The sequence below is a fragment of the Balaenoptera borealis genome (genome assembly GCF_965194805.1).
Source record: "Balaenoptera borealis genome assembly, chromosome: 5".
NCBI classification, from domain to species: domain Eukaryota; kingdom Metazoa; phylum Chordata; class Mammalia; order Artiodactyla; family Balaenopteridae; genus Balaenoptera; species Balaenoptera borealis.
Genome location: NC_138862.1, coordinates 67,800,816 through 67,813,639, shown reverse-complemented (window position 1 = coordinate 67,813,639; position 12,824 = coordinate 67,800,816). Strand labels below are relative to the sequence as shown.

At 37.5% G+C, this 12,824-nt stretch overlaps 2 protein-coding genes across 5 annotated transcripts in view; one reads left to right on the top strand and one right to left on the bottom strand.

Moving 5' to 3' along the window:
• ILDR1 (immunoglobulin like domain containing receptor 1) overlaps positions 1-11,561 on the top strand; it is a 73,244-nt gene extending 61,683 nt beyond the window's left edge. For all 4 annotated transcript variants that reach the window (XM_082394930.1, XM_082394927.1, XM_082394929.1 and 1 more), the window contains one exon: positions 1-11,561. This exon is cut by the window's left edge. The gene's annotated coding sequence lies outside the window, so the exon portion shown is untranslated.
• SLC15A2 (solute carrier family 15 member 2) overlaps positions 10,972-12,824 on the bottom strand; it is a 39,597-nt gene continuing 37,744 nt past the window's right edge. Inside the window, exon 22 of the mRNA XM_082394909.1 lies at positions 10,972-12,824. Within this exon, the coding sequence (XP_082251035.1) occupies positions 12,648-12,824 (177 nt within the window). The 3' untranslated portion in view covers positions 10,972-12,647.

Genomic DNA, 12,824 nt, shown 5'->3' with positions numbered 1-12,824 from the left:
GAATAGGAACATACATATCGATAATTACCTTGAATGTAAATGGATTAAATGCTCCCACCAAAAGACACAGGCTGGCTGAATGGATACAAAAACAAGACCCATATATATGCTGTCTACAAGAGACCCACTTCAGACCTAGAGACACATACAGACTGAAAGTGAGGGGATGGAAAAAGATATTCCATGCAAATGGAAATCAAAAGAAAGCTGGAGTAGCAATTCTCATATCAGACAAAATAGACTTTAAAATAAAGACTATTACAAGAGACAAAGAAGGACACTATATAATGATCAAGGGATCGATCCAAGAGGAAGGTATAACAATTGTAAATATTTATGCACCCAACATAGGAGCACCTCAATACATAAGGCAAATACTAACAGCCATAAAAGGGGGAATTGACAGCAACACAATCATAGTAGGGGACTTTAACACCCCACTTTCACCAATGGACAGATCATCCAAAATGAAAATAAATAAGGAAACACAAGCTTTAAATGATACATTAAACAAGATGGACTTAATTGATATTTATAGGACATTCCACCCAAAAACAACAGAATACACATTTTTCTCAAGTGCTCATGGAACATTCTCCAGGATAGATCATATCTTGGGTCACAAATCAAGCCTTGGTAAATTTAAGAAAATTGAAATCGTATCAAGTATCTTTTCCGACCACAACGCTATGAGACTAGATATCAATTACAGGAAAAGATCTGTAAAAAATACAAACACATGGAGGCTACACAATACACTACTTAATAACGAAGTGATCACTGAAGAAATCAAAGGGGAAATCAAAAAATACCTAGAAACAAATGACAATGGAGATACGACGACCCAAAACCTATGGGACGCAGCAAAAGCAGTGCTAAGAGGGAAGTTTATAGCAATACAAGCCTACCTCAAGAAACAGGAAACATCTCGAATAAAGAACCTAACCTTGCACCTAAAGCAATTAGGGAAAGAAGAACAAAAAACCCCCAAAGCCAGCAGAAGGAAAGAAATTATAAAGATCAGGTCAGAAATAAATGAAAAAGAAATGAAGGAAACAATAGCAAAAATTAATGAAACTAAAAGCTGGTTCTTTGAGAAGATAAACAAAATTGATAAACCATTAGCCAGACTCATCAAGAGAAAAAGGGAGAAGACTCAAATCAATAGAATTAGAAATGAAAAAGGAGAAGTAACCACTGACACTGCAGAAATACAAAAGATCATGAGAGATTACTACAAGCAACTCTATGCCAATAAAATGGACAACCTGGAAGAAATGGACAGATTCTTAGAAATGCACAAACTGCCGAGACTGAACCAGGAAGAAATAGAAAATATGAACAGACCAATCACAAGCACTGAAATTGAAACTGTGATTAAAAACCTTCCAACAAACAAAAGCCCAGGACCAGATGGCTTCACAGGTGAATTCTATCAAACATTTAGAGAAGAGCTAACACCTATCCTTCTCAAACTCTTCCAAAATATTGCAGAGGGAGGAACACTCCCAAACTCATTCTACGAGGCCACCATCACCCTGATACCAAAACCAGACAAAGATGTCACAAGGAAAGAAAACTACAGGCCAATATCACTGATGAACATAGATGCAAAAATCCTCAACAAAATACTAGCAAACAGAATCCAACAGCACATTAAAAGGATCATACACCTTGATCAAGTGGGGTTTATCCCAGGAATGCAAGGATTCTTCAATATACGCAAATCAATCAATGTGATACACCGTATTAACAAACTGAAGGAGAAAAATCATATGATCATCTCAATAGATGCAGAGAAAGCTTTCGACAAAATTCAACACCCATTTATGATAAAAGCCCTGCAGAAAGTAGGCATAGTGGGAACTTTCCTCAACATAATAAAGGCCATATATGACAAACCCACAGCCAACATTGTCCTCAATGGTGAAAAACTGAAACCATTTCCACTAAGATCAGGAACAAGCAAGGTTGCCCACTCTCACCACTATTATTCAACATAGTTTTGGAAGTGTTAGCCACAGTAATCAGAGAAGACAAAGAAATAAAAGGAATCCAAATCGGAAAAGAAGAAGTAAAGCTGTCACTATTTGCAGATGACATGATACTATACATAGAGAATCCTAAAGATGCTACCAGAAAACTCCTAGAGCTAATCAATGATTTTGGTAAAGTAGCAGGATACAAAATTAATGCACAGAAATCTCTTGCATTTCTATACACTAATGATGAAAAATCTGAAAGTGAAATTAAGAAAACACTCCCGTTTACCATTGCAACAAAAAGAATAAAATATCTAGGAATAAACCTACCTAAGGAGACAAAAGCCCTGTATGCAGAAAATTATAAGACACTGATGAAAGAAATTAAAGATGATACAAATAGATGGAGAGATATACCATGTTCCTGGATTGGAAGAATCAACATTGTGAAAATGACTCTACTACCCAAAGCAATCTACAGATTCAATGCAATCCCTATCAAACTACCACTGGCATTTTTCACAGAACTAGAACAAAAAATTTCACAATTTGTATGGAAACACAAAAGACCCCGAATAGCCAAAGCAATCTTGAGAACGAAAAATGGAGCTGGGGGAATCAGGCTCCCTGACTTCAGACTATATTACAAAGCTTCAGTAATCAAGACAGTTTGGTACTGGCACAAAAACAGAAATATAGATCAATGGAACAGGATAGAAAGCCCAGAGATAAACCCACACACATATGGTCACCTTATCTTTGATAAAGGAGGCAAGCATATACAGTGGAGAAAAGACAGCCTCTTCAATAAGTGGTGCTGGGAAAATTGGACAGCTACATGTAAAAGTATGAAATTAGAACACTCCCTGACACCATGCACAAACATAAACTCAAAATGGATTAAAGACCTAAGTGTAAGGGCAGACACTATCAAACTCTTAGAGGAAAACATAGGCAGAACACTCTATGACATACATCACAGCAAGATTCTTTTTGACCCAGCTCCCAGAGAAATGGAAATAAGAACACAAATAAACAAATGGGACCTAATGAAACTTAAAAGCTTTTGCACAGCAAAGGAAACCATAAACAAGACCAAAAGACAATCATCAGAATGGGAGAAAATATTTGCAAATGAAGCAACTGACAAAGGATTAATCTCCAAGATCTACAAGCAGCTCATGCAGCTCAATAACAAAAAAAGGAACAACCCAATCCAAAAATGGGAAGAAGACCTAAATAGACATTTCTCCAAAGAAGATATACAGATGGCCTACAGACACATGAAAGAATGCTCAACATCATTAATCATTAGAGAAATGCAAATCAAAACTACAATGAGATATCATCTCACACCAGTCAGAATGGCCATCATCAAAAAATCTAGAAACAATAAATGCTGGAGAGGGTGTGGAGGAAAGGGAACACTCTTGCACTGTTGGTGGGAATGTAAATTGATACAGCCACTATGGAGAACAGTATGGAGGTTCCTTAAAAAACTACAAATAGAACTACCATACGACCCAGCAATCCCACTACTGGGCATATACCCTGAGAAAACCATAGGTCAAAAAGAGTCATGTACCAAAATGTTCATTGCAGCTCTATTTACAATAGCCAGGACATGGAAGCAACCTAAATGTCCATCGACAGATGAATGGATAAAGAAGATGTGGCACATATATACAATGGAATATTACTCAGCCATAAAAAGAAATGAAATGGAGGTATTTGTAATGAGGTGGATGGAGTTAGAGTCTGTCATACAGAGTGAAGTAAGTCAGAAAGAGAAAAACAAATACAGTATGCTAACACATATATACGGAATCTAAGGGAAAAAAAAAAAAAAAGGCCATGAAGAACCTAGTGGCAAGACGGGAATAAAGACACAGACCTACTAGAGAATGGACTTGAGGATATGGGGAGGGGGTGGGGTGAGATGTGACAGGGTAAGAGAGTGTCATGGACATATATACACTACCAAATGTAAAATAGATAACCAGTGGGAAGCAGCCACATAGCAGAGGGAGATCAGCTCGGTGCTTTGTGACCACCTAGAGGGGTGGGATGGGGAGGGTGGGAGGGAGGGAGATGCAAGAGGGAAGAGATATGGGAACATATTGTATGTGTATAACTGATTCACTCTGTTATAAAGCAGAAGCTAACACACCATTGTAAGACAATTATACTTCAATAAAGATGTTTAAAAAAAAACAAAAAACAAAAAAACAAAATTGACCAACCAGTAGCTAGACTCATCAAGAAAAAAAGGGAGAAGACTCAAATCAATAGAATTAGAAATGAAAAAGGAGTAGTAACAACTGACACTGCAGAAATACAAAGGATCATGAGAGATTACTACAAGCAACTATATGCCAGTACAATGAACAACCTGGAAGAAATGGACAAATTCTTAGAAAAGCACAACCTACCGAGACTGAACCAGAAAGACACAGAAAATATAAACAGACCAATCACAAGCACTGAAATTGAGACTGTGATTAAAATCTTCCAACAAACAAAAGTCCAGGACCAGATGGCTTCATAAGCAAATTCTATCAAACATTTAGAGAAGAGCTAACACCTACCCTTCTCAAACTCTTCCAAAATAGAGCAGAGGGAGGAACACTCCCAAACTCATTCTACGAGGCCACCATCACCCTGATACCAAAACCAGACAAAGAAAAAAGATACAGGCCAATGTCACTGATGAACATAGACGCAAAAATCCTCAACAAAATACTAGCAAACAGAATCCAACAGCACATTAAAAGGATCATACACCATGATCAAGTGGGGTTGATGCCAGGAATGCAAGGATTCTTCAATATACTCAAATCAATCAATGTGATAAACCATATTAACAAACTGAAGGAGAAAAACCATATGATCATCTCAATAGATGCAGAAAAAGCTTTTGACAAAATTTGACACCTATTTATGATAAAAACCCTCCAGAAAGTAGGCATAGAGGGAACTTACCTCAACATAATAAAGGCCATATATGACAAACCCATAGCCAACATCATTCTCAATGGTGAAAAAATGAAACCATTTCCTCTAAGATCAGGAACAAGACAAGGATGTCCACTCTCACCACTATTATTCAACATAGTTTTGGGAGTTTTAGCCACAGCAATCAGAGAAGAAAAATAAATAAAAGGAATCCAAATTGGAAAAGAAGAAGTAAAACTGTCACTGTTTGCAGATGACATGAGACTGTACATAGAGAAGCCTTAAAGATGCTATCAGAAAACTACTAGAGCTAATCAATGAATTTGGTAAAGTTGCAGGATACACAATTAATGCACAGAAATCTCTTGCATTCCTATACACTAATGATGAAAAATCTGAAAGAGAAATTAAGGAAACACTCCCATTTACCACTGCAACAAAAAGAATAAAATACCTAGGAATAAACCTACCTAAGGAGACAAAAGACCTGTATGTAGAAAACTATAAGACACTGATGAAACAAATTAAAGATACAAACAGATGGAGAGATATACCATGTTCTTGGATTGGAAGAATCAACATTGTGAAAATGACTCTACTACCCAAAGCAATCTACAGAGTTAATGCGATCCCTATCAAACTACCAATGGCATTTTTCACAGAACTAGAACAAAATATTTCACAATTTGTATGGAAACACAAAAGACCCCAAATAGGCAAAGCAATCTTGAGAAAGAAAAACAGAGCTAGATGAATCAGGCTCCCTGACTTCAGACTATAGTACAAAGCTACAGTAATCAAGACAGTACAGTACTGGCACAAAAACAGAAATATAGATCAATGGAACAGGATAGAAAGCCCAGAGGTAAACCCACACACATATGGTCACCTTATTTTTGATAAAGGAGGCAAGAATATACAATGGAGAAAAGACAGCCTCTTCAATAAGTGGTGCTGGGAAAACTGGACAGCTACATGTAAAAGAATGAAATTAGAACACTCCCTAACTCCATAAACAAAAATAAACTCAAAATGGATTAAAGACCTAAATGTAAGGCCAGACACTATAAAACTCTTAGAGGAAAACATAGGCAGAACTCTCTGTGACATAAATCACAGCAAGATCCTTTTTGACCCACCTCCTAGAGAAATGGAAATAAGAACAAAAATAAATAAATGGGACCTACTGAAACTTAAAAGCTTTTGCACAGCAAAGGAAACCATAAAGAAGACGAAAAGACAACCCTCAGAATGGGAGAAAATATTTGCAAATGAAGCAACTGACAAAGGATTAATCTCTAAGACTTACAAGCAGCTCATGCAGCTCAATATCTAGAAAGCAAACAACCGAATCCAAAAATGGGCAGAAGATCTAAATAGACATTTCTCCAAAGAAGACATACAGATTGCCAACAAACACATGAAAGCATGCTCAACATCACTAATCATTAGAGAAATGCAAATCAAAACTACAATGAGGTATCACCTCACACCAGTCAGAATGGCCATCATTTAAAAATCTACAAACATTAAATGCTGGAGAGGGTGTGGAGAAAAGGGAACCCTCTTGCACTGTTGGTGGGAATGTAAATTGATACAGCCACTATGGAGAACAGTATGGAGGTTCCTTAAAATACTAAAACTAGATCTACCATATGACCCAGCAATCCCATTACTGGGCATATACCCTGAGAAAACCATAATTCAAAAAGAGTCATATACCACAATGTTCATTGCAGCTCTGTTTACAATAGCCAGGACATGGAAGCAAACTAAGTGTCCATCGACAGATGAATGGATAAAGAAGATGTGGAACATATATACAATGGAATATTACTCAGCCATAAAAAGAAACGAAATTGAGTTATTTGTAGTGAGGTAGGTGGACCTAGAGACTGTCATACAGAGTGAAGTAAGTCAGAAAGAGAAAAATAAATACCGTATGTTAACACATATATATGGAATCTAAAAAAAAAAAAAAAAAGTTTCTGAAGAAACCAGGGGCAGGACAGGAATAAAGACGCAGACGTAGAGAATGGACTTGAGGACACGGGGAGGGGGAAGGGTAAGCTGGGATGAAGTGAGAGAGTGGCATGGACTTATATATACTAACAAATGTAAAATAGATAGCTAGTGGGAAGCAGCCGCATAGCACAGGGAGATCAGCTCCGTGCTTTGTGCCCACCTAGAGGGGTGGGATAGGGAGGATGGGAGGGAGACGCACGACGGAGGAGATATGGGGATGTATGTATATGTATAGCTGATTCACTTTGTTACAAAGCAGAAACTAACAAACCACTGTAAAGCAATTATACTCCAATAAAGATGTTAAAAGAAAAAAAAGGAAAAAAAATGTGTTGAATGGATAAACCAATGAATAAATGAACGGATGCAAATAAAGACCGGCTCAATGTGGGGGGAAAAAAAAAAAAAAAAGAGTAGCCCCCGCTCGCCGCAACTAGAGAAAGCCCGTGCACAGCAACGAAGACCCAACACAGCCAAAAATACATAAATAAAATAAACTTATTTAAAAAAAACCCCACTATTATCCTAAATGTGTATATTATATTAAAAAAAAATGAACCAAGTATCTATATCAAGAAGTTAGAAAGAGCAAAGCAAATTAAACCCAAAGAAAGTAAAAGGAATGACATTTAAAAAAGAAAGATTCAAGGTTGGGAAGGCTCAGTATGGTAAAGATGCCAACTCTCCCCAGACTGACCTATAGGTGTGATAAAATCCCAATTAAGATCTCAACAGATCTCTGTGTGTGGGGGTGTGTGCAACTTGACAAGGGCCAGTGGCAGGATGAGACTAGTTAGGTAGGTAGGGACAAGGTCAGATGGCCTTGTTGAGAAGTTAGAAGTTTAGATTGAATAGGGAGCAATGAAGTGTTTTTAAGCAATAAAGCAATATGGGTTACATTGTAAGAAAGATCATATTGCTAGTAATGTAGGAAAAATTGGAGGCCGAAAAGTAAACTTAAAAGGCTGTTGTAATAATCTACAGATATGATGGTGGCTTTAACTGGTATAGTGGCAGTGGGAAAGGAGAGAAGTGGACAGATTCGAAGCCTACTAAGTAAGTAGAATCTCCAAGATTTGTTGATCAGTTGAGTATGTGTGAAGTGGCAGAGGGAGGAATCATGGAAAATGCCTAAGTTCCTAATTTGGAAAATGGGTAAATGATGTAGAATTTGGAACTACATAATCAACGTCTTGTGACTTTTTCCTGCACTCCCAGGCAATCCAAAAATAGGAATAGAAATAATGGATATATGTGCCTAGTGGTAGAAGAGATTGGCAAAGACGTTGGAAGGTGAAGAAGGCCAAAAATTCTGAGGTGGTAGCAAATGCATAATTAAAATGTGGAGCTATAATAACTGATCATGAGGTCCAAGCTAGTTTCATGGCCAGACTAGCACACAGTATGAGAAAACTGAGATGTGTCAATTGGAGGTTAAAATGAAGATGAACAATGAGTTCAATAGAGAGGGGGAGGAAAAGTTGAAGGATAGAAGATCTCAAAATTGAAGATTTTGGAGGTAGAGTCTTTCAAGGTATGTTTAAGTTTAAGATATAGTTGAGTTTGAGGATGACTGAGTTACCCTAGATAAAGTAAAATGGAGATCACTGGCATTAAAAAGGAGCCAAAGAATTGGTGTTAATGTTTATGTCTATGGATGTGGAAGACTCCAACATATTTTTATATACTTCTCCAGCCTTATCTCCCACTACTACTCTGCACACACTCTACTCCACACAAATCAGGCTACTCATCATTTTCCCAATGTTTTGTATTCCTGCCTCTTCACCTTTGCTTGTGAGGGACTCTCTACCTGCAATGCTGTCTTGTCCCTTGCTTCCATGTCCAAATTCTAGTCACCTTCAAGGTCAAGCCTAATACACTATCTACTCCATGAATCCTTCCCTAATTCCCGTGGCCAGAAGTAATCTCTCCTTCTTATGAATTTTCGTAATATTTTGTAATTTCCTTGGTATAGGTGACATTCTATCTTCAGTAAACAGGACTGAAATAATGCATGTGAAAAGTAAAACGCTAAACAAATGAAAATTATTACACTAATTTTTATTTACATGATAGTTATTTAGGTACATGCCTTATCTTCCTACTGCAAACTCCTTAAGAGTAGGGACTCTATTTATTCCAATTGATTTCTCCCATAGCTTCTGACATAATGTCTCTCAGGTTAAAAAAAAAAAGTTCCATTAAATTGAATTAAACCATGGAGGCAAAAGAATTCAGGTAAACTTACATAGAAAAGAGGAACATGTGCTTCCTTTAGGTCAACGATTTTCTTTTTCATTTTAGTTTTATCTAATTGTAATAAACAATGTATAATTAAATTACATTCTCCTGGTTTTCCTCTTACTTCATAAATCATTCATTCTCATCACCTTTTCTGGATCCTCCTCTTCTAGATCTCTAATGTTGGGAAACCCCAGGACTAGACCTTGAACCTCTTCTCTGTATACGTTTACTTCCTAGGATATCTGCTCCAGTGTCATGCCTTTAAATACCGTTTATATGCTGATGACTCTCAAGTTTATATATCCAGCTCCAGGCTCTTAACTGAAATTCAGACTCATAAAACTGCCAGCTCAACATCTCCAACTGGATACCTTATTGGCATCTGAAGTTCAATATGCACAAAACTCTTAGTTACTTTACACCCCAAATCTATTCTTGCCCTAGTCTTCCCTACTCTCAGAAAATTGCACCATCATTCATCCTCATTACCCGAGCCTTCAAATCTAAGAGTCAGCACTGATTTCTTTCTTTCAAATCATATATGCAAACCATATTCAATTCATGTCAGTCCTACCTTAAAGATAATTTAATTTATTCCAAGTCAAGCCATTTCTCCCCACCTCCACTGCTACCACCTTGGCTAAATATCATGTTTTACCTGGACTATTATAAGTATCTCCTAATTGGACTCCCTGCTTCCATTCCTTCCTGCTTACAGACAGTTCTCTACTTAGCAGCCAAATTGATCTTAGAGAATGTCAGATTATGTCATCCCCATGTTCTAAACCTCCAATGGTTTCATATCTCACTTAGAATAACATCAAAATGTCTTATCATGGCCACAGGCCCCACATAATCTGGTCCCTAGCTTCCTGGGACTGCATCCTCTACCTCTTTGCACCTTACTTACTCCACTTCTGTCATACTGTCCTTCTTGCTCTTCCTCAGTATTCCATTACTTCCTCAAGCCCCGTGTACCCTCTAAGATCTTGACAGCTAGTCAAGATAAGTGAGGTAACCTTGCACACAGGTATAGCAGATTACTCATCTTTGTTTTTCCAACACCTAACTCAATGAATGGCATATAGTGAAACTCAAAGATGTATTTGAATAAAAAAATAACTCTCTTAAAAAATTTTGAGGTTTTAACCAACCATGTGATTAAAAGGTAAGCCTACATTGTGATGCAGTTGCCAAAAACATCTAATGTTACCTAAGGCTACATTAACAGAAGTGTATTGTTTGGAGAAAAGCAGGTTCTTCTGGTCCAACCAATTCTGGAATGCTGTACATATTTGGCTTCAGATATCACATATTAAGAGGGATTCTGACCCACTGTTACATTTCAGGGAAAGGATATTTTTCAGAAGTGGAAAAACAGTTGTGAAAGAACTGGACTATGCCCTGTGAAGAGCCATGAAAAAAAACTGAGAATCTTTAGCTTGATGAATACTTACTTGATGACTGGGGAGGCGACATGAAAATTCTCCCCAAATAGCAGAAATTCTGCTGCATAAAAGAGAGGTTTATGCTTATTCTTGTTAGCCATAAAGGAAAGAACCAATGGTAGGAGGTTCCAAAGAGAAAGCTTTCAGTTCAACATAAGGAAGAATTGCCTGCCAGTTTTTCCCAAGTCAGTGTTCTGCAGAACACTATACCATGTGAGACTAAACAAAGTGTCTTGTGTCTTTACTGAAGGATATCTCAGAATCCTTAATATGCAAATGTTAAGAAGAAGATATATATGCTTCATTTCCAAAAGTTATTTATCCATAAAAACTTTTATTCACAGAGCACTGTTAATATCTCTTGAAACAATAGTTCATAGAACAGATTGAGTTAAAGCTGCTCAAAAATGAACAGAGAATCTTCTCAAGAAGCACAGTCAGGTTCACATTAAGATATCTGTGGAAACTGGATGGTGTTGCTGTCACTTCGGTACTTCGGAAAACTTGGTAACTAAGACTAGAGTATTAAAGCTTGGGAAACTGAAGCAACTTTCCTTGTTACATTTACAACATGAGACTGACTCAACACAGTTCTAGATGAGAATAATGGAGCAAAACCAATGGAAATGAGGCTCTCTAGGACAACTGTTCTGAACTTTTCCCCCAGCAATACACTGTAGAGTCATGATATTCCCATGTCTGTCCACTGATTCATTCATTGTGTGCAAGGTAATATTTCTCAAATTTTTTCACCAACACAGCAACAAACAAAAACCTGTCATGTTCTACCACTCCTTCCCTCAACCCCCAGATTTTGTTAGAATCCTAATATGGGACCATGTCCCCCATTGAGCATTGCCATTTTAGAAGCTCAAACCTAGAGTATTAATATAACTTTTTTTTTTAATAAACAGGAAAATCCAGGCCTAAATGAAGAAATGGCATTTAAAAATTTTGGGAAAAGTAAAACAGGAAAAATTATCAAAACAGATCCACTACTTTCAGGCCGAGGGAAGTACTAATAAAAAAGAAAGTTGTATTCATAAAAATACTGTCGTTATTAAATACTTGTTGCAATAAGCAAGATGATGTAATAATAAGAAAAAGCTGGTCCAACAACTTTGAAAAGGCAGGGGTGGAAAATTATAATTAGTGTCTACACAGCTGTCCACAGGAGGGCGTACTCTAGGGCTGAAACATTGTAGTCCCTAAGAAGAATGTACACTGTAGAAGAAATGGCTCATTAGGACTTCTGCAATTTATACTTGTTCTCTTTTCCAGAACCATGTTTACTATCTTTAATTTGGTTTCCAAATATCTATCAGTACTGAGAAAGGGGATTTGGGTTAGTAGATAAAATACTGTAATTATCAGAAAGATATATCTTCTCCTATGTGTTAATAAAATGTCATTTTGTTTCCTACTATCTGTACTGAAAAATTAACTAAGGTCTTATCAAATCTGGATACCTGAGAAGCCAGGCCCTGGACCAGATCACACCAGACATACCAATTCTTGAGGTCCTTGTACACAGTACAATTACACTGCTAATGAAGAAACTTGAAATACCATTTCTCTGTTATTCTGCAATTTTGCCTCTAAATCAGCACTTCAAAAAGTGGGGTCAGCAGTTCTAAATGGCAGGTAAAACAATTCCTACATAACTTTGATAACCACAGGGACTAACCTCAATTATACACTTGTGTTTTTCATGGCCATTTGGAGGTAGCAGGCCAGCTTCAGCAACACTACACAAGGTTTACCGAGTTCACTGACAGATGGGAAGACATAGAGTCTCAGGGGCCTTGCTATAATGTACTGAAAAACCCAGTCCTAGAACTGCCTCTATCATGGGAGAAAAGTAGAGGAGATTAGCTCAGATATGATACTACTTCTCTCTTCTAACCAAGTCGGAGTAAAAAATGCTTGAAGATGGTGACGGCCAAGACCAGAGTCAGGAACTGGGGTCTGGGCAGGGTCCAGGGAGTCATTAGAGCTTTGTCTTCTTGGTCTCCAGGTTGATCATGTTTCCTTGGATTTTGGGAATCTGCTTATCTGCTGACCCCTGAATATCCTCTGGCTTTATAGGAACATAGTAGTGGCCCATGATGGAGAAGATCAGGCAGACCACCAGTAGGAGGCAGGAAAACAAAATGAATTCGGCCCA